The sequence below is a fragment of the Bemisia tabaci genome, chromosome 4, assembly GCF_918797505.1.
Source record: "Bemisia tabaci chromosome 4, PGI_BMITA_v3".
Taxonomy (NCBI): domain Eukaryota; kingdom Metazoa; phylum Arthropoda; class Insecta; order Hemiptera; family Aleyrodidae; genus Bemisia; species Bemisia tabaci.
In genome coordinates this window covers 61,800,785-61,827,568 of record NC_092796.1, presented here as the reverse complement: position 1 = coordinate 61,827,568, position 26,784 = coordinate 61,800,785, and the positions used below count along the sequence as shown (strand labels likewise).

At 36.6% G+C, this 26,784-nt stretch overlaps 2 protein-coding genes across 4 annotated transcripts in view; one reads left to right on the top strand and one right to left on the bottom strand.

Moving 5' to 3' along the window:
- LOC109031724 (uncharacterized) overlaps positions 1-8,980 on the bottom strand; it is a 52,944-nt gene extending 43,964 nt beyond the window's left edge. The window contains exons 1-2 of one of the 2 annotated variants that reach the window (XM_072300219.1): positions 8,847-8,980; positions 7,875-8,078 (exon numbers count right to left, since the gene is read on the bottom strand). In XM_072300219.1, coding sequence (XP_072156320.1) covers positions 7,875-8,078; positions 8,847-8,859 — 217 coding nt within the window. In that variant the 5' untranslated portion in view covers positions 8,860-8,980. Of the gene's footprint in view, positions 1-7,874; positions 8,786-8,846 lie in introns of those variants that run through there. The other variant, XM_019043420.2, reaches the window with a different exon arrangement.
- Positions 251-26,504, top strand: CysRS (cysteine--tRNA ligase, cytoplasmic). Of its 2 annotated transcripts, none has more exons than XM_019043421.2 (12): positions 251-689; positions 10,229-10,436; positions 10,942-11,284; positions 13,198-13,338; positions 14,892-15,102; positions 16,433-16,665; positions 18,365-18,598; positions 19,372-19,516; positions 20,074-20,288; positions 21,339-21,501; positions 23,626-23,837; positions 24,608-26,504. In XM_019043421.2, the coding sequence occupies exons 1-12, from the start codon at positions 665-667 to the stop codon at positions 24,734-24,736; spliced, it is 2,259 nt and encodes a 752-aa protein (XP_018898966.2). In that variant the 5' UTR covers positions 251-664; the 3' UTR covers positions 24,737-26,504. The 2 variants fall into 2 exon arrangements, with proteins under 2 accessions (XP_018898966.2, XP_018898967.2); XM_019043422.2 differs by lacking the exon at positions 251-689 and adding an exon at positions 9,092-9,241.
- The last annotated feature ends 280 nt before the right edge of the window (positions 26,505-26,784 follow it).

Genomic DNA, 26,784 nt, shown 5'->3' with positions numbered 1-26,784 from the left:
GACTTCCTGTCATACTTTATTTTTTAAATGAAAAACTACTTAACGTCCAGTCTTGAAAATTTCTGTGATTTTTCCTCTTCGTGCGGAGAAAATTCTGTGAAAATTTCAAGGAATGATATTGATTTGGTCTACTTCAAAAAAATAAAATGCGAGCGTAGATTTTTAAACACCGCAAACGAGATACGTGGTTTGGTAGTTTCACCGTCGATTTGCTCATGCTCTTCCACGCCTCGTAAGGGCTGGAGAGATTTCTGTAACTTACTTCGATTCCTACCCTAACGTAAGCCTCGTGCTAACTTCTTTTCGCTCAATCAAAGTCATAAGTCAAATCGTATTGTTAGTAGTTCTGAATAAAGCGTCCGGTTTTCCATCCAACGAAATTCGACTCATCTATTTATCCAATTCTGCTCTCCCACAATTTAATACTTTTTCGTGCGTGTTAAGTTGGACTCTTAAACGTTTCAGTCCGTTAAACACCCAGTACCAACCCATAACGCGACAATAAACGGAGTTATAAACTTTTAAAGTTTCCACATTTTGTCCAACCTCTTAAATTGACTCGATCCACTGTGCGTCGCTCGGAGGAGAAGAAGAAAGTAGAAATTAGCCACGTATCCTGCTTTATTTTAAAAATTACTCTTCAACTACAGTATTTTAGGGGGAAATGTTTGGTGCCGACCTGGAAAGTAGTAAGTATACATTGAATCTTTTGGGGATTCTTGTTTCGCGGATGCGTCCCATACTACACTGAAAAAATTCTCGGCTTTTTACCACGGCCGTTGGTACCTTTACCATCTCACTTTTTACCAATGATTGGTAATTTTACCGAGACAGACTGGTAAGCTTACCTAAAAACAGGTATTTTTATCTGTTTTTTCAGGTAAGAATACCACTTTTATTGGTAATCAATTCCCGGTAACTTTGCCATTTTATCTCGGTAATTCTACACAGTCGATAAAAAATATTGGTGTTTTTACCAAAGTCCAGTATAAATTACTGAGAAAGTTCAATAATTTTACCGAGATATCTCGGTAAAATACCAATTCCATAAATTGTAATTTACCAAGAAAAAACTGGGATCAAATAGAACCCTGAATTCTTGGTAAATTTTACCCTTTTCTTAGTAAATACACCGAGATTTTTTTTTCGGTGTATTTACACTCGAGCTTTGGGTGGCTACAAATGGGTTGAAAATTCCGTTTCTGTCTCAGAAGGGCATGCGGTTGGCACTCACTGAGGGAGGAGGAATCAGGTGGATTGGGGTTGGAGAGGAAGAAGGAGATTTTCCTTGGGGTGGCACGAACTGGCCAAAATCTTTCTCTATAATATGAAATCATTGGAGTAGCGCGTAACGCATAACGCATGAGGCGCGAAGCGCTTCGTACGTATCGTGATGGTGCGCAGAAGTGCGCGGCGAAACGCCAAGCCAACATACTCGAGTAATTGATGGATACGCACTTGGCCGAAGGAACGCCTTCAATTGGAGGCACCCGATGTACGTCGATCGCCCGAGACAAAGCTCGTGCTTTCATCATACAGCGTGTGCAAGCTACTTTGCACACACTGTTTACATAATGCTCTCAACTATATTCCCGTACTAATTGTAAGGAAAAGCGCCGTATAAACATTCCAACGTTGCCAAATTCCCTCGAATAAAATGCCGAGAGCTCGAGAGAGTTTTCACTTGGATTTTTCGGTGAAGTTAATTCATGAGCTAATCTCCTTTATCTGAAAATTTTGAAGAGAAATATCCTTGATTTGATACTGCACTCCAGAAGAACGAAAAAAATTGATGGGAAGAACTTTGGCAAGACTGGAATGTTGATACGGCGTTTATCTTATACTGTCGTGCTAAGGAAAAACGCCGTATGAACCTTCGGGCGTTGCCAAATTTCCTTTGATAAAACACGATTTTCCTGGTAAACTTGTGAACATTTTCCTGCCAATTTTTCAGATAATTTAGTTCGCAATCTCACTTGAAGTTCCTGAAAATTTCAAGGAAAAATACTCATATCGTTGCGCCAAAATAAACATTTTATCAAAGGAAATTTGGCGACTCTCGAATGTCCGTACGGCGTTCTTTCTTAGCACGGCAGTGTAAGTAAAGGCAGTTCGTACTGTTGGGTGTTTATGCGCCCGTTCCGGACCTGGCTCAATAAAGTAATGGCGCTTCGGTTCTCGCACCCACTGAGCATCGGTCCGCAAAGGAGAGGAATAAATTGCCCGAAAATAAGACTGAGCCCTATTTATAGGCGGAATTTATAGCAGAAATCTATAGCGACGCCAGGTTCTAAGGTCAAATAGATCCCGCTATGGCTCAATGATTCATTCACCATCTACATCAGGCTTTATTGAAAACAAATCCAGACGCGCTGACCGTTTCCTCGATGTAAATTACGGCTCCGCTTGTTTTGATCATACTTTGAAATTGAATGCTTGAAGAATCGTGTATTTTGAACGGACAGAATGATGGTGCGAATCACCCCCAGCCATCGTAGAAAGACGTGGGGCGGGAAATAGCAGCGTAAAGAATTTTTCAAGATTCCCCCCCTCCCCCGACTTGCATTTTCCTTTTCAAAAAAAAAAAAAAAACAGCCTTTTAAAAATGCCTTTTTACTGCTACGTATTCTACTACAATTTCTTTCCTTTTCTCATCTAATAATTTCCATTCTATTTCTCTTTTCCTTGTTCTCGGCTTTTAATCTAAATTTCCGTTATATTTTCACCTATTTACCGATGAAACCTGAGCCTTAATTGATAGCAAAACTTCCGAGGAATATTGTTAGACGGTTTTTAGTGTATTTTACGAAGAAAATACACTATGAATACAACTTCCACTTCGGGAAATACGCTTGCTTCCAACGGTGGATGCGCGATACACTAAAAGGAAGAAACAACTAAATACGCATAAAAACCCTGAAAAACACGCTTTTCGGGGGGAGGCGGACCCCCCAAAAACCGTAGCGGAGCGCCGGTTTTTTTCTCTTGAAATCAAAGGCGGCAAATTAAAATAGGTGTTTTGCGACTTTCACAAATTATCGTATCACAAATCGTATTACACAATGACAGTTGGTACAGGACTTCCTAAAAGCACAACTGGGCAAGGAGCTCACTACTCAACGATTAGAGTATAATCCGCTTACATGGTTAAGATGGCTCTCTTGACTCTGACGGGCGTACTAAACTTGAGGCGTATTCTGCGACACACAAGCAAAGCAAAGGAGAAGAGGACCATGCCGGAAGAAGGGCGTATCTCGAGATACGCCCTTTTTTCAACATTCTGCTTTTCTGATTCTACGTCGAATAGTGAGAGTATCCTCCAAGTTTGAGAAAAATCTGTCGATTTGTTACGTGAATAATTGACCTGTAAAGTACACCGAAGATACGCCCTTCTTCCGGCCAACGAACTTTCTCCTCTTATTTACACATTTTGCCTTCCGTGATATGGATTTTTACCTGTTTTCTGGTGAAAGAAGTGTCACTTCCATTTTGTTCTCATTAGAAGGAATAGTTTTAGCCGAATAGAATGATTATTTATTCATTTTTATTTACTGTACATCACAGAACGTGAAATGTGAGAGTTACGATTTATTGCACATATTACATTAGTAATGTTAATGCAGTCCGAAGCTTTAAGTTTCGGAGTTGTTCGGAGTTGCAAGTTTATAAACAAATTCTCGTGACTCTATGTATGTTTGATGTAAGATACACAAGTACGCGATAGTGAAATCTCCCAAATGGCTGCTGTGATGACGCGCCGCAGCGTGGAACTTCCTACATATATCAGCCACCTTACTCGCAGGCGCGAACGTATACTTCTCGAGAATATTACGAAAAATATTGCAGAAACTTTGCAACATCGGACAGATCTTAAGTTTTTTAATCAATAAAAGTGGAAATCTGTCGCATGAACAACTACAGAATATTCAACATGGGTTTTTTTATTGAAAATGATTACCCGACGAAGCGCTTGGGGGGTTGGAGTGGGAAGCGGTCAAGGGGCGTACCTTATCTGAGAGTTAATTAAATTTGGCAACATTATAAGATCAATGAAGCTTAACAGACAAGAGCTTACAGAATTTTCATCAGATACTCTTGAAAAATGACAAGAAAAGTTCTCTATAGGGGCATTTTTTTTTTTTTTTTGAATGATTAAATCGACGCATTTTCCATCCTCATAAAATTGGAGCATTCGGTGATGAAGGTTTGGCCATTGAAAAGTTCATTTTTACGGACAATGTATCAAATTATTAAGCAACACTCGGTTCAAACATATAAGGAATTCCACAGTTTAAAATGACAACCAAAGAAAAGACAATAATTTTAAGAAGAAACCGCTATACCAATAAGGTTCATTTCTGGACGATTGGCAACACAGCATATCCCATACCGTTGGAAGGGGGGGGGGGGGGCAAGATGTAATTGATATTAGACAAACAGAATCCAATGGGTGCAATTCGTAACCAATTGAATGTTCGACCACCTTTGGAGACCCTCCAGACTCAATAAGGAGCAACAGCGGATTATAACAGTTTTCCGACGACAATAACAATGCACTTTTCTCATGTACGTGCAACCGGAAAAGTTCAGTTTTTTCCGCTAATAAACCTCCGATTTTAAAAAACTATAGCTCGTTAGAAAGCTGAAGAAATTCTGCAGAAACCGTTTTCTTTGATTTCCTTTAAATTAATTTTGTCACGAGATACAAAAGAAGGAAATCAACTTAGTAGTGAATTTAGTGTCTTCAGCAATCACAAGTGCGCCCAGAAAAAGCTGGGTTTCTCTGCAACCAGTGACCCGATCTTTAAAAACTTTGGCTCGTTAGAATACTGAAATGTATTAGCAGAAAGTCATTTCCCCGATTTTCTTCTTTTTCATTACTTTATGAGTTATCGAAGAAAAACGATCCTCTTTTTTATCGTACATACAAGGATTCCGAAAGAAGGGCGTATCTCTGGCTTACTTTGTCCAATGATTACAGAGGGCAAATTATTTATTTCTTTTAAACTTTTAATGGATTTCAAAGCTGTAGGATCTAGTTTAAGAGAATTGACTTTGGTTTAACCAACTGCTGCATTTCATTTTTCGGGACACCATTTCAAATCTTCAAATGCGTTTTTCTAACGACGCTGAACCTTGTAAAATGTTTTCGCTTCACTGCTTAATAGCTTGTTGAATCATGACCACTGATCATCCCCTCTGTCTGGGCAGTGGGTTGCTTTGCATTGCACCATACATTACATTTTTAATTATTCGAGAGGGCGTTGCAGAAAAATCTTCTTCCCAAATCATTCGGGATGCTAAGATTTGCTTTCAGGAGCACGACAGTGCGAAAGGAAATATCACAACGACGATTTAGGTCCGCGATGATGTGAAAATATTTCGCTATCGCGATTTATGTATGAGATTTGCGATCCGGAGCCTTGCATCAATAAATTTCGAGATTTTTCGACCTGCTCATTAGGATTTCATTTTCTGAATATTTCGTGCCTACCTAGTTTTTTTTTCCTCGACAGAAGTGTTCTCTTCAATCCAGAAATTCATTTCAAAACGCCATTAAAAATTGGAAAATTCCCTGGATCCATGATAACACATGGAAACTTTTCAAATCCTCTCAAATGACTCTTTTTCTCAGAAAAGATTTTTCTGTCTAGAGAGACAGCTCACAAGTGGGCCCACAAAGCGTAAGTATTTAAATATTCGTCAATATTGACATTCGGCGCTTTTTACATTTTTCCCGCCAAGACGTTGGTTGAATTTCAGTTAACGAGTGCTTTTAACTTTATTGCTTGTGTTTCTGTCCAGGAATGGGCAACTTTTTTACCCCGTCCGCCCCGCCGCTTAGGTGGATCTAGTCAATCAGAGAGGTCGCGGACCTGAAATTTTTGACTAAAACTGTAAATTCCGATGTCTGATTCGTCACATCTTAAATTTTGAGGGGTGCTCCAAAAAGAAAATTTCACGGGGAAATGAACGGAACCATTTTTAAAATCTTAAAGTTTTGATTAATCTGAGTTGTAAGCTTTTAAAGTTTCCAAATTAGGTCCGACCTCTCCTATTGACTCGATCCACTGAGCACCGACTAGCCAACCCCCCCCCCCCCTCCCCCTATTGCTCAACCCATGAACCGGCTGATGCGTTTACCCAGTCCGTGAACTGGGCTAGCAGTCCGCAAGCTGGTCGGTCAAATAGCTGAAAATTACGCCTAAAGACCGGTCATTGATTTCATGTGGAGTCCATGCACTGAGTCACCGACAAATCTTCGTATCCCAGACGAAGGGACGTAACTCTGTTCCAATGTTTCCAAATCGACTCAATCAATTCAATTTTATACAAGAATGCGCCTACGCGATTTTCGTAGAAAATTTGTCTGATTTTTGCATGAGATCAGAGATAGAATCAGTGGAATTATCGATTAGAAATTTTCGGAATTCTCCTGGTCATAGTGTAATTTGAGTAGTGGAAATACGGCGACATTAAAATGGGGTTACGTTCTTTCGTGAGAGAAAGAGCGAAATGTCTCCCAATGACCAATTTCTGACGATATTTTGCGAGATTTTACACGAGACATAAAACTATCAAAACAAAATAATAAATATAACACAGGTTCTATAAATATTCCCCCCCCCCCCACCTAATTTCTCTCGGGAGTTTTTGATACAAATATACGAGTTTCTTTAAATGTTTGCACATTCAAAAATTCAAGGCGCTCCCGCTGAACATACAATGACGGCACTGTTGTGCGTTGAGTGTAGCGCTGTGATACAACTATTCGTGTTCCACGGATGTGCGTGTTGGATATTCAAAAATTAAAGGCGCTTCCGCGTTTCTTACTTCATCAGAGAAGATCGGGACTTATCAGCTGTAGCACCCAAATTGCTGAGTACCTTGATAGGGAGAGTGCTGTCAAGTATCAATGAATGACGCGAGGCGAGAGTATAGGGCCATTAATTGATCCAAATTGTGGAAACCCATCCACAATATTTCGGTAAAAATTGTGGAAACCCTTCCACAATAATTTAGTAAAAAATAGGGAAACTGTTCCCGAAGATTTTGGTGAAGATCGTGAAAACCCTTCCACAATGTTTCGGTAAAAAATATGAGATTCAAAGTGAAGAGCGAGAAAAGAAACGAAAAGAAAGAAAGAAAGAAAAAAAAATTTCCACAAAATTTGGGACGCTTCCACATTTTCACTTACCACTCACATGACGCCTTGCATGAAAAGACGGGTGGACAATCTGCAATGCTTGCAGCACTTGAACATTTGTTAAATCTGTGACAACCATATGTGAGTTCAGGGGTGCACAATATACTAGATCACGCGATAATTTATCGCGTGATTGCGCTTCCGAAAATCGGGAAGGCCTTCCACAATTTCACGCGATAATTTATCGCGTGATCTAGTATATTGTGCACCCCTGAACTCACATATGGTTGTCACAGATTTAACAAATGTTCAAGTGCTGCAAGCATTGCAGATTGTCCACCCGTCCTTTCATGCAAGGCGTCATGTGAGTGGTCATGATTCTACTAGATATCAATGGATCACCCGCCCGGCAAGTGGTTGCCTGAAGTAGATGCGGAAATGTTGTTACAATGTAACTGCCAAAAATAATGTTGCGGCAACGTTGCAGCAACATTGTGGCAATGTTATTTTTTGCCGTTGCCGGACGGGCAGCCTTTTCAACGACAGGCTCACCCTGCTCTGTAAGGATGCGGATACCTAAAAAAGAAACCTTCATGGGTATCTGGAGTTGCAGCCTTCAGTAAACAAAATAATACTGACAACCATTACAAATTACATAAATATTGACGAAAGTAGTTGAGAACTAAATGATGAGGAAAAAGTGTATAAAAATCGAGGAGCTGCTTACCTCTACGACGGCCAAAAGGTCCAAGGAAAGTAATATTGTTTCCAATGACATTTTCATCAATATATTTCACTAACTTTGATGGATCTTCTTTCTTTGACAAAGAACCTGGTTTAAAATTCACATGTTTGGAAGCGTATTCCTCTGGCAAAGCGTAGAATTTCCTGTGTCCAAAAACTTTTTTCGAAGACATTCTCACACCATAACCTGAAAAGGTGTTGTTGAAATTAACACATTTGAACTCTTTGACTAAGTACCGATTGACTAGCTGTGAATAGAGATTCCAAGAGTTAAAAATCACAAAAGTAACTTTATTGCTACAATAATTCAAAACCATTGACCATGAGATGCACAAAAACAATCACATCCGCGAGGAATTATTCTTCACGAGACCATTGTAGGGTTAAGTGACTAAGTGTGCAGAAGAAGGAAAAGAGTAAACACAATGTGGACACGTTTCCTCCCGATATTTTGCACGGCACTCATAGAGTACCACGCTACTCGAATTAATCCGCAAATTCCGAAACTTCAAAACCTTTTTTCAAGGTTTTCAGCGCACACCTCCAGAAGCGGATAAAATGAGGGCACCATGTCAATTACGATACGAGAAACGCGAGAAACTGAGAAAAACACATCTTATTCGCTTCCAGGAAGCATTTTTCAATCAACGCTGTTGCCAAATATTTACCTTGCGAATTCTACGAAACATGTATGGCAAATTGGCAACAGAGAGAATATGAGCCTCTTCCTTAATGAATTTTTAATTTTTTACATACTCTTTAAACGCTTTTGGTAAAACATTTGCCGGCGATACCACCCGAGCCAATTACTTTTGTATTGAATATTAATCTAATTATAATTCTGAAGCGACAACATTGCGGTGCTCTTATCACTTCACACGTTCCTACTACGGACTAGACTGTGACTGAGACGTTCCCTTTTCGGAAACGCAATTTCTAAAAAACTCTATCTCACCTACTAAAACCATTACACTCGGTAGCTCACTTGCTCACTCACACTAAAAATTAAAAAAATTTATGAAATAAGTTTTTACTTTATTCGCCGTGAAATGCAGCTGAAATCAGTTTCAATCTGAATTTCACTGTCATTTTCCAAAACGAATAATCCGGAACGTTGGAAATTTCTGGGAATGGAATAGTGAATGTGATAACTGATAACAAAAAAATGTAAACACACGTTTTCTCGCATACGTGTTTTTCGTAAGCAGATTTAGGTTACTTTATGCACTTACGTCGATTAAATTGTGTCTGCGATCCAAATATTGCGAAGACCATCAACTCCACGTAATTCGCATCGAACATTCAAATCTAGCTCTTGCGTCTCAGGCTCTAGTCAACTTCATTTTTTGAGTAAGTTCTCTCCAATCTTGCATCATTTAACTAGCTCATATGGTTGTCCCTAAAATGAGCACAACTTCCAGTATGTACTTTGACTTATCCTTGAATCCCTCATCTTAATACCGTGCATTGCCCAACATTTTTCCTACAGCTTCACATTTACAGGAGTATGCCTTAACTTGGATCTTGAATTTATCTTTAACTAATTAAGAAGGTCTTGCTCAGCAACTAGAGACATTTGTGTCAATACTCATTTTCATAGCGTCATCGCTATGTCTAACTATTTCTGTAGAACATCCCCCTATCAGCTGGCTGAAACTTCTTAGTCTCAGTGGCTTAATCGTAGCTTAGTAATATGTCGATTGAGAAGGAAGAGTTTGACGAAAACTACAAGCGCAAATTAACTCGCTTACCGGTGTAAATCAGCTAGAGACAGGCATTCAGTATTGTAAAGAAGTGTTTACCACTCTTTAAAAGTCTATGGATCAATTTTCCAACAAATGGGTAAAGTATCCACTCGCTTAGGTAGATTTTCGTATCTTGCAAGTTCATGTGATACCTACTCACACACATTATAATTTCACAGTGAATTTTAAATGAAGACCTTCAATGCCTTGTTTGCTATTTCTATACTCCGTAAAGGTGGTACTCACCTTCGTGAATGAGCAGTGGTCAGCAATTACTCTTTGACTCATTACAAATAGTAGTAGGATGTGTAATACAGGAGCTCCTCTTTCTTTGCACTATGAGCCATTTGTCTGTGCATCATGACAAGAAAGTACGAGATAAATGAGAACAGAATAATGCAGTGTAAGAGACCGATTACTTGTGGTCTGTGTTTTTGTATGAAGTAGGCACATACACTATTGGAATTTCAATAGGAGTTTTTAAAGATCTTTTTTAAGAGGGATGCAGCCTTTATTTCTACCTTTAATAGTCCATTCCACCCTCGGAACTTGTTTATTTTTCCTTTCTTATTTTTTCTGCTTTTTATTTCAGGTGTTATAGGTGAATTAAGTAGCTTGAATATGTCAAAAAGATCACAGCCAGCATGGGAGCCTCCTACTTGCTCCAATAAACCTGTTTTGAAACTCTTTAACAGCCTTACAAGGCAGAAAGAAGTGTTTGTCCCTCAAACGAGTAATCATATAAAATGGTACAGTTGTGGTCCAACTGTTTATGATGCCTCTCATATGGGTCACGCCAGGTAACAACAGCAACTTGAAGTTCTTTTTCCAATTTGTCATTTCCCAGACCTAGGAATGTTACTCCATTCCAAGGTTGCAAAATTGACTCAATGCAATTTTTTACAGGAATATGAGAAAATGGAGTTTGCCAATGTGCAGCGCATGCCTAAGCATGTGCGCTAGGGCAGCTGGGGGTTTAAGGCTGGCATTTCAAAATCCATGAGCTTATGAGAAAGTTTTCTTACAGTAATGGTGTTTTTTTTAGCAAAATGAAGAGAAAAACAGAAAAGGGCACTAATTTTTTAATTTTTTTGACAAGTTTAAATTTAAATAATTTTGGCTGAAAGTAAAAAAATCAGGTGTGTTTTAATATCTTTACAAATTTTATCTGATTGATAGAAAAATAACCGCTCGGCAAACTTTGCTTGACCCAAGATTAATCATAATCCGGTTTCAACTGAAGTGTAGGATTTTTTACTTTTTTTGTTTTTTCCTGCTTGTGAATAATCAGTTTGTATATTTCAGATCCTATGTAACTTTTGATATTCTACGAAGAATTCTGGCAGATTATTTTGGCTATGAAATATCGTATGTCATGAACATAACAGATATAGATGATAAGATTATTAAACGAGCCCGCCAAAATTATCTTTACCAACAGTATTTAGAAAAAAATCATGATCTGAGCACAACGCTTCTTCATGCAAAGAATGTATTAGCTGATGTCTCAGCAAAAGTGAAAGTAACGCAGGATGACGATAAGCGAGCAATGCTTGATAGGATGGTTGGCAAAATTACTGCAGCAGTGGATTCTTTGGAAAAAGTTGTTGAAGCAAATGATGCAGAAAATACTCTCAAATATCAAAAGGTAACTTTGCATTCGTCTTTAAGCTTTTAATTCACCCAGTAGTTTGAATCACGCATAATGAGATTAGTCACTCTTTTACACAATTTTGAGATAATTTCTGGATGTGAGGATAATGCTGGAAGGCTCTCTGAATGTGGAAAGGGGGAAATGTTTTAAATAAGATTTTTTGCAATTTTTTGTCTAAGCATGCATGAAGATTCACAATACTAGTGAATTGTTGTGAATAATCTGCACATCACATATCGATGGTGTAAGTCGGCAATTACATAACTCGTTTGCAGTGTTTGCAAATCTCCACCTCCGTGTTATTTTTTTATAGGAGAACAAATTGGCATTATTCCTTGAAGTTAATGCAGAATTTCCTTCCACAGAGAAGAAAAATCATGGCAGGTTTAAAGAATTGCCATTGAGTAGTTTTCTGTTTAAAAAGTAAAGTATGACAGGAAGTCTGTGACATGGCAAACTGAGTTATGTGATTGCTGATTTACACCGTCGATATATCAAATGTCAAATTATTCTGGAAGAGGAACGCCCTTCTTGGTACAACCGACTGATAAAGTTTTATTCCTTTTCTCCACTCCTGATAAAGTGAGCATTTCCTAATGGAGAAAGTACAACACAGATTTTCCTGCCTTTCACATGAATGTAAGTATGAACATGGGCAAGCACAGACCTTGATTTGAAGTGAAAACCTATTAAGACTAATGAGCATTCTCGTTTTTCACCTGTAACACTTCTAACCAGGAGTTCACATCCCCTTATTTCCTTTTCCTTATCCCTACTTCCAACGTATGCTTTTGTTCAATCTTCAAGCATAGACCTTACTAGAGTACCTGTATAGCGAGAGTATGGACAGATGTGAAACTCCGAAAATACATCAGGCCTCCACCGATGCTTCTGCGAATGAAGTTAGGGCCCAGAAATGCAGCCAACCTATGAATTTCAAGTATCCAGAGCGATTTACTAATACTATTGTTACGAACCGTCGTTTATTAAGCACGTGTTTGACTCAGTTTTTGCATAAATTTACTCAATTTCGCGGAAGAACGCTCATTTCTGTACATTCTTGGCTATCTTGGTTTGTATTGGAATCTGCAGACTGGCAGTGAAATTTTGTGCGTTAGAAGTTGGTTAGAAGGGTGGCTGCACTTTTGGGCCCTAAGCCCTCCATGAAGCGATCTGTCCATACTCTCGCTATATAGGTACTCTAGACCTTACCAACTTATATATATATATGAAGTCGCTTTACAACGCACTCTGGCGTTCTACGACACCCAAACGCCACATATGCCTGTCTTCCCAGAGGTTCTCGGGCAACTGACACCGCAACATCTCTTCGGACCTTACCAACTTACCTTATTTAATAAGAAAAAATTGCTGTTCAGTAGTTAAATTTACTGACAATTGGCAAACTTTGCTTTGAAACAGCATTTTTCTCTATCGAAGTGTGATGTAAATTGGTCGAATTAAATAATGCTACCTCCTTCCCCCTCTTGACTTTGTCTTTGGGATAACCTGCCTATGACTGAAAGATGTTTGTTTTCATTTTGTCCCAAAACTAGACTTTGCAAAATTTAAAAGTGTTCTTGAAAATACACAGTTTAATGAATGCAGCGATTTTTTTCACAACCTTTTCACATCAATGACATAAGGAAAATACACATAAAAGAATTATCGTTTGAAATTTCTCTGTAAGTCCTTAAAAGAAAAAAAAGTGTTTTTATTATTTTGAAAGAAAATTGTTTAAATCATCTGCAAAGACCTCAAACCTTCAATGTCCCTATAGCTTACACCAATCCATAAGTTCAGGACAGATCAATTTTGCTGTCAAACTTGTGCCCAATTCGAATTTATTTTACCCTCAAGTATATTATTTTCATGAAGATGTTGTGATTTTGAACTATTTGTCCTAGGTTTTACTGGAGGAGATGAAAGATCCTTTGTCGGACTGGTTAGATGGTGAACTTGGTGCCAAAGTCACTGAAAATTCTATTTTTTCAGAACTACCGAAGCACTGGGAGGCTGAATTCCACCAAGACATGGACTCCTTAAATGTAAATATCTCCCAACATAAAATACAAGTATGGGGGCCACGTTTAGCAGAAAAGGAAAAGTCACATTTTGGGTAATTTTTCGTTAGTGGTTGATCCGAATGGGCCTAGTAATTCTGTATTTTATGTTACTTAAAAGCACTTCATTCAGAGAAAATTATTTCAAATTGAAATTTCAATTTGAAGTGTGGGCTGGTTTGCTTTGGGAAATTTCTAATCACAGGAAGAGATAGAGTAGCCTTATATACCTTATGGTACCTTTGTAGGGAGAGTATGGACTACTCGATTTATGTAGCTCTTAGGGCCCAAAAGGCGACGATGTGAAAAACGAAAATTACCAGAAAAGTGCCGCTGCCAACCTATTCATTTGGAAAATTACTCAATATGGCCGACAGCGTATTACAAACAAGCGTTTTTAACGATTAAAACTTTGAAACTGAGAAAATGTAAGCGAAATCAAAGTTTTAAAAAGTCTGACCGACTAGCCTGCTGCATGTAATAAAGTCATAAAAAACTCTAGCAGATTCCATGGTATCCTGATTCTGCAAGACACATTTTTTGCTTGGTTTCTACACTGTTTAATTAGATTTACTGTCTCCAGTCGTACAAAATTAACTTACAATCCTTCATTTTTTGCGGTTAAAATCTCATGAAGTCTTAACAATAGTTGCTCAACAAATTATGTATCTTTAAAATGCAGGATCTCAGAAAAGTTTTCACTTAATGAGCTTGTGTCTCATCATAATGGACCACTAGACAAGGTACAAATTTCAGCCATCTGATACATATGCCTTGACAAAAATTTCACGTAGAACACGATACGCACAACGAAAATTACCGAAATCAACTCCTTACGAAGATATTTAATGATTCTTAATGTGTGAATTGAAACCATCCGCTCATGAAAACTCAATGCTCTACGTTATTCACATCGCGCACTACAGGTTATCATGACAGTCTCTGCGACAAAAAAATCAGGCAACTTCCATCTTGACGCTTTGGCTCAGCTATAGCAAATTGCTTATAGTTTGAACAACACATGGTGGAAAATGAGCATTGCCCGATTGAGGAGCTTGCTGAAACTGTTGTAGTGCGCGATTTGACTCACGTAGAGCTTTGAGTTTCTTGTGAGCTAGCAGTTCAAATTCCTCGTAACCAATGTGTGAAAAAAGCGTTAATATCCTCGATAAGAGTTGGTTTCAGTAATTTTCGTTGTGTCAATCGTGTTTTACGTGAAATTCTGGTTAAGAAGCATGTAGCAGATTGCTTATTTGTACCTTGTCTAGTAGTCCATTGTTATACATAATGTTGTTAAAGGGCTTTTTGGAACCAAAAGTCACTATCTTGGTTTGTTCTCTCAAAATAGTAATTATTGAATTACTTTTAGGACAGTTCCTACGCATCATGAAATTTCTTCAGTTTTAGCAGTGTGCAAGTGTCTAAAACTTGTGGACTGCCTTCCAGTCATTTTCATTTTAAACACTATTTTGCTCTCTCATCTTAAATAGATTCAATCAATGTTACTTAATTTTTATTTTTGCTTTCCTTATCTTCAGGTTTTAAGACCAGATGTTCTCACACGGGTCAGTGAATTTGTACCTGAAATCATTGCGTACATTGAAAAAATTATTGATAATGGATTGGCCTATGAGTCTAATGGCTCTGTCTACTTTGATGTCGGTGCATTCGACTCTAAATCCAATCATCATTATGCAAAATTAGTTCCTGAGGCTTATGGTGATGTCAAGTCTTTACAGGAGGGTGAAGGTGGGTATCTCATCACATTTCTATCTTATTTTTAAAATGTCGGATTCTGGGTGACCTCAGTAAAAACGGAATGATTTAAGTGCAAGGAGTAGGAAAGGCACTTCTAAGTTGCGGTGTCTCAGAATTTTTGCTAACATTTCCTTCAATATAAGAAAAGCAAATGCATATATTTCGTTGATACTTTTACTAAATATTCTCTAATTTTACAATGTTTTAAACAAAAAATCCAGAAAAATGATGCGTTAGTTTCCTCTCTAAAATTTAAATTTGCAGCTTATGTTCTAGAACAATGTTTCCGAGAAGTGCCCTCCCTGCTCCTGCCTCAATAATAAAATCTGCAACTATTTTTTTTTTTTTTTTTTTTAAAAAATTGGCAAGCATCACTACACAAAAAAAAATTCAAGCAGGATCATGCTCTTTCATATCTTAAGAAAATTTTGGAATCATGATCACAATCTGCACTTGTGCACATAAATCTTGCAATTTTGAAGACAAATTTGTAGTTTTTTATCTGCTCGCAAAGATCTCTGAACCTATAAATGAATAAGAAATTGTCAAGTCTCCAAAAAAAAGAAAGAAAAAAAAATATTCCAGCTTGTTTTCTGCATCAAACTAAATCTGATTTCAAAGTTACCCCTAAAAATTAGGAGACTCTGTGGACCCTAAGAAAATGTTAAAAATTTTCTAAATTCCACTGGTCAACCTGGTTCCATAGAAAATATGTTTTGCATTTGAAGAGTACTAAAATATCTCTTAATTTCACTACTTTTTGAATTTTTTGAAACTCCCTGAAAATAAGAGTTTGTTAGGAAAGCCAATCCCGTGGATCTTGAAAGGAGCCAATTCTTTTTTTTTTTTCAGTCCTGAAGAGGGTGCATTTACTATTTCTTGCTGTATTTGAATGTTGGAAGAAGAGAAGAAGAAGATAAATGAGGAATGAGCTCTGTTAAATGCTCTGTAGGAAAAAAGAAAACATGATTGCGGATTAAATATTGATGACCAAAATGTGAAACCCTTTATCTCCGTTGCAATGTTTCAAAATTGCCACCTCTATATTATTCTTTCAAAGAGAAACCAGTGTACTATATAGCTTGAAATGTATGCAGAATATTCTGTTAACAAAGAAGGAAAATAAAGGAAGATTTCAAGAAATTACATCTCCTAGTTTTCCCAAAAAAAAGTAAACTATGACAGGAAGCCGCTAAAGGAGATGGATGATTTTGCACTATGGCCATTGATATGTGCCACGCATTAAAGGACTTAATTCCTTTTGCTTATAAAAAGAAAATTCTATTTTTTATTTATTTTTTTTTTTCAATACTGTTTTTAGGTGATCTTAGCTGTGAAACCAAAGATAAGCACTCGTTGAATGATTTTGCTTTGTGGAAAGCATCAAAAGCAGGAGAACCAAGGTGGGACTCACCATGGGGTCAAGGCAGACCTGGATGGCACATTGAATGCTCCGTTATGGCATCAGCAATTTTGGGGGATTCCATGGATATTCATACAGGAGGTGTAGATTTGAAATTTCCTCACCATGATAATGAACTCGCTCAAGCAGAGGTAATTTACCTCATCGTTAATCTTTTCATCTTTTAATTTTTTGTTTGTAGCTTCATTTTTTATTCAACAGAAATTTGACCTGGTAAATGGGTAATTCAAAATTTTTGTAGCATTTCACAAGGTATCAAGGCAACAAATATTTCAATCTAATTACATCATGCAACATGAAAGTACATTTTTGGTCGTAATTATTATCCTTTATTGAATTGTTTGTTTTGAAAAGTGCTCAACCTAGATGAGGGGAGGGGAGACTGAATTCAACGAAAGATTTTCAATTGATTTAAAAGGTTTTCAAGAAGAGCCGTGTAGCCACAAATATGAAACATCTCAGTCCCTTTAATAGTATAATTTGAATATGTCTAGACCTCTAAGTTGAGCACTTGTCAAGTAAACTAAATTTGTGCCTATCTTCTCAATGTAAAATGAAAAACAAACATTTTTGGAGAAGAGAAAGGAAAGTTGAGTGTAATCCTAACAATGATCTCTCTTCAATGAAATGAAATTTTAATTTTTTCTGAGATCTTTTCACAGGAAATGATAATGATTAAATTTTTCCAGATGTAACAAAACTTACCGACTTTAAAGTGAAGCAAAACTGCATGTTTGGAAAAAGAAGAAAAATCAGTTAAAAATTTGTACCTTTTCATTAACATAACACAAGGGATAAAAGCACTTTTTGAGCAAAACAAGCACTTTTAGTTTGATATTAAGCTGTTGTCAAAGTATTAACCAAGGGATTATTTTTTATACTTGGACGTAGAATGGACCTGTTGCAAACTTTTGCTAGAACAAAAATAAGAGTTGTTCCTTACAGATAATGTCTCCAAAATCACGATGAGAGCATCGTCAAACTCTGACATGCACTCCTAACTTCACTATCTGCATAAGAAATTTGCGTATTTTTAAGCTTCCAGCTTCAAAAAGAATACTACAGTACTGGTGTACATTTCGTTAGAGGAGTCGTTCCACTCGATCCCTGCTCAACATGGCCGACGCTTCCGCGTGTAAGTTGAGGAGAGCACGAGGTCAATCAAGGCGGATAAGTACTAACGCAAGAAAAATGTGAATGTAAACACGCAGATTGTTATCAGGTGGTTAGAATCATCGTCCCGTCACATGTGTTTTGGCAGATTGGCATCCTTTATGTTGAATATTGCGTAGTATCCTTGTGAGCAGGGGTTGGATGGAATGACTCCTCTAATAAAATGTTCACCTGTGCCGTGGTATCGTTTTTGAAGCAGGAAGCTCAAAAAATCGCAAATTTTCTTATGTAAATTGTGAAGTAAGAAGTGCATTTCAGACTTTGCTGATGCATTCATCTTTATTTATGAGACACTCTCTATGAGTAACAACTCTTATTTTTGCTCTAGCAAAAGTTTGCAACAGGCCCATTTGTCATTTTTTAAATTAATTTTTAAAACTAATGTTGACTTTGTTTTGAGTGGCTGAAGAGAAATTCCTGTAAGTTATTCTCAAATTCTACAACAAAGTTGTTAAGCAGTTTGTATCGTACTCATATTTGTATGACTGGCCAAAAAGAGTACCCCCTCCTTCAATTTAACCCTAAGATGCATTTTTTATTTCATGTTTTGTCCGTTAACCACTGTTCTTCACCACTTTTGAAATTCCATTGCAATTCTTAAAAATATGAGTCGAAATCATCTCTAAAATTAATAGATTTCTTATGATAATTTTCCAGGCGTATTATGACAACAATCATTGGGTGCGTTACTTCCTCCATTCAGGTCACTTAAAAATAGCCGGCTGCAAAATGTCAAAATCGTTGAAAAATTTTGTCACAATCCAAGATGCGCTGAAGAGACATTCAGCCCGTCAACTGAGGTTTGCTTTTCTACTGCATGCCTGGAAAGACACTCTAGACTATAGTGATAATACCATGGAGATTGCTGTAAGCTATGAAAAAATGGTGAATGTAAGTGTTGTTGTCTGGATCATCACTTTTTAATTCTTATTCAAATAACTACGCATATATATCAATAGTGAAACTCCTAAAGCACACATTTATCATGGGTTTTGACGTTGCAGACCTCCTGACATACTTTATTTTTTAAATGGAGAACAATTCTTGAAAACTTCCACGATTTTTCCTCTACCTTGAAGCAAATTCTGAAAAAATTTCAGGGAATCATGGTGAATTGTTCTACTTTAAAAAAGCAAAATTGGAACAGATATTTTTAAACACAGGAAACAAGATATGTGGTTTGAGATCTTCATCATCGATTTTATGTATCCTGGATAATGGAAAGCAGTGCACTGAGGTCCATAAAGTGTGCATTTGAATTACCAAGAGGGTAAAAAGAGGGAGGCATGTATATTTTAAGAATAGGAAGTTTTAATCTTTCAATTAGTCTTTGTTAATTTTTTTTGTAATTTTTCCTCATGAATTGCTTTTTTGCTCACTTTCACAAGCATGATGATCTTTTGAGCTTACAGTCCCTATTTTGGTGGGAATCCTGAGGTTCAAAATATTTCAGCATTCAAGAAAATTCGATCAGCTAATCAGTTCAAGTCAGTAAATTTCGACCCTTGACCCTCTGAATTTCACTGATTTCTTGAGATTTCTCATACGTTTACCATGTTTCATGTGTTTACCGTTACGTTATGTTTCTCATTACGTTTACGCACCAGGGACTGTGTTCAATTGCCTTTAAAATTCGCCTTATTTTATTCTCTTTATCATTTCAGGAATATTTCCTCAGTATCAAAGATATAATTCGCAGCTCAAAAGAAAGTAGCTTATCGGATTCCTACGAAAAGTGGTCAGGGCGTGAGTTAGATTTATATAAAAAATTCGTCCAAACAAAAGAAAACGTTCACAAAGCTTTATGTGGTAAGTGAATGATCTTATTGGTTGGAGGGGCAGCGCTTCTCAACCATTTTGTGTCTTCTTGGCACACCATTTACCAAAGTTTCAATATTGAATGTTTCTTACAACACCATGCCAGAGGTAATCTTAAAAAATCTTCGAGAAATTTTCATAATTTTATGAATTTTGGTTCAAGTGACATCAACTTTGTCTAGTGAGGAAGTTTCTGGGTTAGGCACTCAAAACTCTTGATTCCTCAGTTTCTCAGAGCAGCACTTAGCCTAGTTTCCACAGAATATTGTCTGGAAACCTCATCATGGAAACTGACTTTCAGATTCCCACAGTAAAATCTGAGGGATAAAACTGTGTGCCTTGTTGTATGATATTGGTTAAAGAGATATTTCCCCTTTTATGTATTAATGTCAAAAAGTGGTTTCTGAAAACCTCTAGAAAGTTTTTCAGTATTGTTTTTTACTAATTCTTACTGACTGATCTTATTCCTTCCTCCTCATCATTCAGTTCAAACAATTCAAAATTTTCCAGTCCTTTACTGAAGCCCATGTCTTTCCTTGGTGTTTCAGATAATATTGATACCCGTAGTAGTTTAGATGCTTTGCGGGAATGCATAACATCTTGTAATATTTATTGCCGCGACAGTGGATCAAAATTAAATGTCACTCTCCTCCACCAAATAGCTTTGTATATTACTAAAATGATGAAAATCTTTGGAACCATTACCTCTGACAACCAAATTGGTTTTCCATTAGCAAGCAACAGCACCTGTAATTCATCTAATGTAAGTATTATTTTTTTTGTATTTTTCTCGCACTCTCTCATTACTAATGTCTTATCTTTCATGAAGAAGAAGTAGGATCAATAAATTTCTATCATTCGAGAATTATAACAACCATGAACACAACGTGGATTGACATGGTGAGCACACTGACATTATAATTTGATAGGGTAATAATTTCTTGAAAAGTCATGGAAGACCTGGAAAAGTCTGGGAATTTTGCTGCAGAACTTGGAAATTGTTTCGTCCAGCCCAAAAATTCCATCCCTACAATTTCAAAAGACTTTGTGCTTAACATTTTTCAAGACAAGAATTTTCATCCGAAATTATCCTGAAAAATATCGATAATTCAGGAAATGTATGTCCAGAATGCTGGGAAAGTCGGGAATTTTTGAAATCCAAGAATGTCACCCCATGTGCATTGGAAAAACTTGTCACAAGTTTGACTTCATAAAATAAGCTACAGAAACTTTAACAAACACATAGTTACCATCCTAAGAGATGCATTTAGAGACGGCAGTTCATAATTAATTTATTATGGAAGGGGAAGGATGTTTTTGCACCCAAACAAATGTTTTTGTGGACATTTTGGGGACTAATGAAGGTTTTTTCAAGGGCATATTCTACCTTCTTAAATATGTTATCAGGTTATTGACCTAAGATTACAATATACTTTTTCTCTGATTTAACCAATTATTTTTTATGACACCGCGACGACAAGGTCAGTTTATTGATATTCCACTATTGTTTTTCTCTCTTTCAATGAAATGGAGACTGCGATTCCCTGCAATTACCTGCAGCTTTTGCCCATACTTTAAACTTGCTACAGTATAATGAGAACCTCAGTGTTAAAGTGTCACCCAGGAGATGAAAATAATTTTGAGTCTTGATTTAATTATGATCGTTCTGCATATTTGATCGAATCGTAGTGTTCATTATTTTGCCGGAATGCAAATAATAATTATCTTGATGAACAAATTTTAAAAATTCAAAAAACTTTTTTGTCATAATGCCTTTCTCCATAAGTGATTGAGTTCTTTTAATTATTTCTAGGTTGAGGAAATTGCAATGCCTTACTTAATGATATTATCTCAGTTTCGAGATGATGTCCGTACCATTGGAAAACACTTAAAAGCCAGTGAAATTTTGCAGTTGTGTGATAAACTCAGAGACGATATTTTACCTAATGTAGGAGTTCGCTTGGAGGATATTGAAGGTAGGTCACTAACAGCCAGGAAGCTACTTCATTTTACCTCTTGCCACTGGCAGCTGCATTTTTTAAAATTGAATTGCTAATTAGATTTTACCAAGCAGTAGTGAACTATTTGCCTTGGGAGTTTTGGAAAAAGACTTACCTGCAGTATTTGAGAAAAGTAACATATCAACCAAATGAAATTGACATATATCAGATAGGGATGCATTTGCAATTGGTTTGGAGCTGGAAATGATGTGAAAGTGAGGCAAAACGAGAAGTACGCAAGGTTTTATTGGACCCCAAAGTCACCCACGTCTTCAGAACTCTTCTCTAGCCAGGTTCATTTTGCTAAATTCCCTTTTTTTACCTACATCATTTAGTACACCTTACAATTTATGTATCTACAAGACTCCGGTCAATATGTTACATACATCTGTGAAAGTATGTTTGAGAAAAAATACCAAAAATGGTCCGGACTGTATGTGATAAGTGGAGAAAGTCTTAAAGAAAACCCTCAGTCTTGTACTGGTACTCATTAGAGCAAAAAAATTTGTTGACTCTAATTGAAAATTTGTTTGAATTTCTTGGCTTTGTTTTCCCCCTTGAAATGAGGTGAACCTAGCACCATTTCTCCATCTTGAAAGTATGTTATAACTGCCTAAAGTTACTGTTTTAGCTACATAACGCACAGTTCCCAATTTGCGCCAGGGGTTAAGCCCCAAACCTAGCCTCCATACAACTGAATCATCCTTTCAATAGATAGCCTCTTTTTAAAAAAACCTGATGTTGCTAGTTCCACTCTTTTCAGTGACTAATAATTAGTTCTGGGATAGGTCTCTGGGAATGGGATCCACCTATAAATTGTATTGGATCAAATCCTGAGGTTCTACATTTGTGTGACTCTAGACACTGCCGTGATAGCGAAGAGAGCAGTAAGTGCATTTCTGTTTGAGCCATGGTTAGCACAAGCTTTTTTGTGTCTCAAGGTTCATCCCAGCATGCACTCGCTGCTCTCTTCCCTATCACGGCAGGACAGTTCAAGGCGTTTTTCTTTAGATTTTTGGTGGATTTTGCAATATTCATTTTTTTTTTCTAGTTCTGAAAGAAGTTGCAAAATAATGAAAAAGGTAAATTATTACACCAACTCTCATTCAGCAAAAAAGATCTACCTACATACAGCCCCCTGATTGGAAGCTCTCTGGTTTCGCAGTCACTATTGTTTGATCAACCTAATCAGTTGGACCTGCTTTAATTTGCAATTGAAGCTTATCATGTCCCCAGCTAAAGTCAACAGATAAATCTGCATTTTCTGGGGGAGGCTAAACCGTAGAAATATACTTATAGGGTGCTAATGTTTTATGCCAAATGAGGACTCAACGAGGGGCTTTGATTTGTCTATGTAGCTCCCTATGACGGTGTCCAAAAGTAACCCTTTTTTTGTTTTTTGTCAGAGGATTGACAAAAGAATCTCTCCACATGAGGAGAAATAATTTAAATAATTTGATCTCCTTGCTTCCGCGCCTTTATGTGATCAATAGTCAACGCCAAATAAGTTTATGCATGTTTAGAGTGTGGCAGGTGATCTGCCATCTTGATTCCTTTATTTACTTTCAATGCTGCAAAGTGAAGACCGCTGATCTTCTGTCACACTCCAAAAGTGCATAATCCCATCTTGCAAGGACTCAAATTTCTGCAGAAATTTCTTTCCAAGAAAGTTATTAAAGTGTAAATGGACTGCCAGCATTGTTTAGAAGTAGCAAATGTGAGTGTGGAAGCATGGAAATTCCAAAGTAAGGAAAGACTTGTACGCTATTACTGTCATATAATTATAGACAATAATTATTTTTTATTATTATATTCTATAGTTCATAGCTCATTGAATGCCAACAATTTGAGTTTAAACCCTGATACTGAGTGACACAGTAAAACCTCGATTTATCAGATCGATTTAAAGGATTCCATGATTTTTTCATGATTGATCGATCTTCTGGTTCCCTCAAGGACTTCAAGCTAGTCAAATCGACTCTGTGAGTTAACGGATTGATTTGTCAGTTCAGTGAAATCTGATAAACCGAGGTTTTACTGAGTTCAACTTGTTTTGCTTGCATTAATTTAATTCAAAATTTTTACCCTTTATATTATCAGGGAGACCCTCTGCTGTGAAACTAGTGGATAAAGAAACACTATTACAAGAAAAGGAAGCCAAGAAAGCTGAGGAGGCAAAACGAGCCGCAGAAAAGGCTGAAAAACAAGCAAAGTTAGCAGCAGCCCAGGCTTTGAAAGATGCGCAAAGAAAAATCCCACCCAGTGAACTTTTTAAAAGTGAGACTGACAAGTATTCCCAGTTTGATGAAACTGTAAGTATACACAATTCATCCCACTCCTGGTTAAATAATCTTGTCATTATGTTATTAATGTACTTCCATCTCAGTGGATGTATCAAAACCTATTCCCTAACTCTACGTCTTCTTTAAATATTATGCAATTCGATTATTTTTCTCTTTCATAAAGATCTGTTGTCAGTCTGTCTATTTCAATAAAATTCTTGGTTCACCTACAAATTATCAGCAAATATCCTAGGTAAGTAGGGAAAAGGGAGAAATACTGTTGAAAATAAAACCGATTCTGAAAGCAGAGAAATGTATGTAACACATTTTGATATTAGTCTCCTCAGATGATGAACTAAATAATCCTGTGAGAAAGGTAAATTTAAGTCTCATCTCAATTTTTAATATGAAGAGGATTGATCAGTAAACCTAGGGAATTCATTCTCCGAAATTATCATAGATAGATACAATCAGTTGAAATCATTTTAATTTTTCTTGAAACCCTCAACTCCTCAACAAGCCTTAAATTATTAGATTTGGCCCATCAGAGCATTTCAAAAATAGTTAATCCCCCACCAACCTCCTCTAAATACTAATAAGGAGATGTTAAAGTTGAAATGAATTTGTTACTCAATACTTTTTTGACTGATAGTAAATATCATGTAAGTTCCGCATTGCATCTGAGGATAAACATTATTGTAATTCGTGATGTGATCATTAATAAATTTCCATTGAAAGTTAACGAATAAATTCCTCAAGGGTTCACCTTTAATAGCCTTCTTTCTTTGTGAATTTTTCAGGGTCTACCAACTCATGATCAGGAAGGAAAAGAAATCAGCAAGGGTTTGAGGAAAAAGTTGCAAAAATTACAGCAAGCTCAAGAAAAGAAGTACAACGAATATTTGGATTCCATGAAAAATGGAATTTAATTTAAATAGCTATCTATGTAAGATTGTAGAAGAATGTGGTATGAGGTTTTTTTCTTAATCAGGGCACTGGTAAATGAGACTATGAAATGCTTTGAATGTATACTCTGAGCAACGTTTTAAATCTTTAAATCAAATCAATCAGACCCAATTTTATTTGAAGGTACATGTTGGCCATGAAACTTTCAAACCATGTATCTTGGTTTGAGACTGTGCAGACTTCCTGGCGTACTTTATTTGTCAAATAGAAAGCTACTCAATGTCAACGCTTAAAAGCTACCTTGATTTTTCCTCTCTCTGTGCGGAGAAAATTCTTTGAAAACTTGAAGAAATCATGTTGATTTGTTTCTCCTTTAAAAAAATTAAATAGGAGCAGAGATTTTAAAACACTGCAAATGAGATGCGTTGTGTGAGTGTCTCACTATCAATATTACTGTCGTCAAATTTATGAATGCCAGGCTGAAATGTAATGCAATAGCCTAACTAATGTGTACTTCTAAGTTTTCAAACTATACCCTGTGGTTGGAGAGTAATCCTCTTTTCTTACATAATTTCGTAAGACCCGTCATTCTCTTCTTTTTCCAGTGACATTTAGTAATATTTTTTAATTGATTTGTCTGTAATTCTTATGAGATGCCTTTTGAATTATTCTTCAGGCTGTTTCTTTTTTTGTAAAAGCAAAAATTTTATATGAAAATTATTGTAAGGTCAAGTTAAAGGATGCTCACTCTTCTATAAATGCTAGATTTGCATTACGAATGCATTTGTAGTTTTTAAGGTTATCGTACTATTAAATACTTTTCAGCACAAGAATCATGAAAGGGAAAAACCTGCCTCTGTGATAACTGGTACTTGTTTTATCTCAAAATATTATTCTAGTAATTTATTTTATTGCTAAATGATCTTCTCATTATTTATTTATATGTAGGTATTTAAAACACTTGTTTACATTTTCCTTTATTCATTTTAAATCTTCTCGTGTTTGTGGCAAGACCTGACGTCCTACCCATATTGATTTTTAGTGCATTAGCATTGTAAGGATGATTGAATCCTCCAATTTTTCTCAGTTGGATATCAAAGTCACTACCTTCTCAGCACAAGGCAATCAGATTAAACTATGATAAGAGTTAGTACATTCAGGCCCAGTTGAGTTGTTATTACCAAGTGGTTCGAGTGGGACTGTATTTTGTAATAAGGAACAATGATTTCTGGTTCACTCATTAAAACACCTATATACATAGAAAAACTAATGGCACATGTGTTTTTTCTTAAATGAGTCAGAAATTGTAATTTCTAATTGCAAAATGTATTCCAACTAGAAGCAGAGTGTTCTCATTTGATCATGATGAAAATTTCTATCCATTAAGTTAATGGCAATATTTACTCACAGGTATACCTAATTGATCAATTTTTATTATTCTTATGGTGGAAGAAGCTTCACTTGGCAGTTGTAGTTTGTGTTTTGAGTTCTCAAAGTGAAGCAAGTGAGTATTGAAATAGCAACAGCCTTTACTCATGATGCCTATGTAACTGCTATGTTTTCAATTAGGCTTAAGTAATCCATTGAAGTATTATAGGTTAATGTATTTTTATCTGAGCTGATTCCTTCTTTTTTTCACTTGTTTTCATAACGTCAGCGAGAACTTAACAGCAGCAAATAATTTGCTTTTCTTGAAACTTCCCTCAATTTACTGTATACATTTCTATTCTCCAATCAAAGTAAAATATTTTTGTAAGTCCGATTTTGTCAAATAAAATTCAGAATTAATAATCTTGTTCTTTGTGTAAATTACTCCTTGAATCCTCTCAGTTGTCAACTTAAAAAATTTATGGAACTCCTGTATGATAATCAGGGTCGGATTATCTCAGGGGCCCTTTTAGTGTGCTCATCCTACTGTATGCATATTAAAATCCTAAGACCAAAATTGTGAACGCTGTTTAGACCGCATCAGTAACGCTATAATTTTGAGCTATCTCCCAGTGTCACTTCTCAGCATGAATTTGGGCATTACAAAGTCCTTTTTAAAATTGTAATTACAGCTGCAAAATCA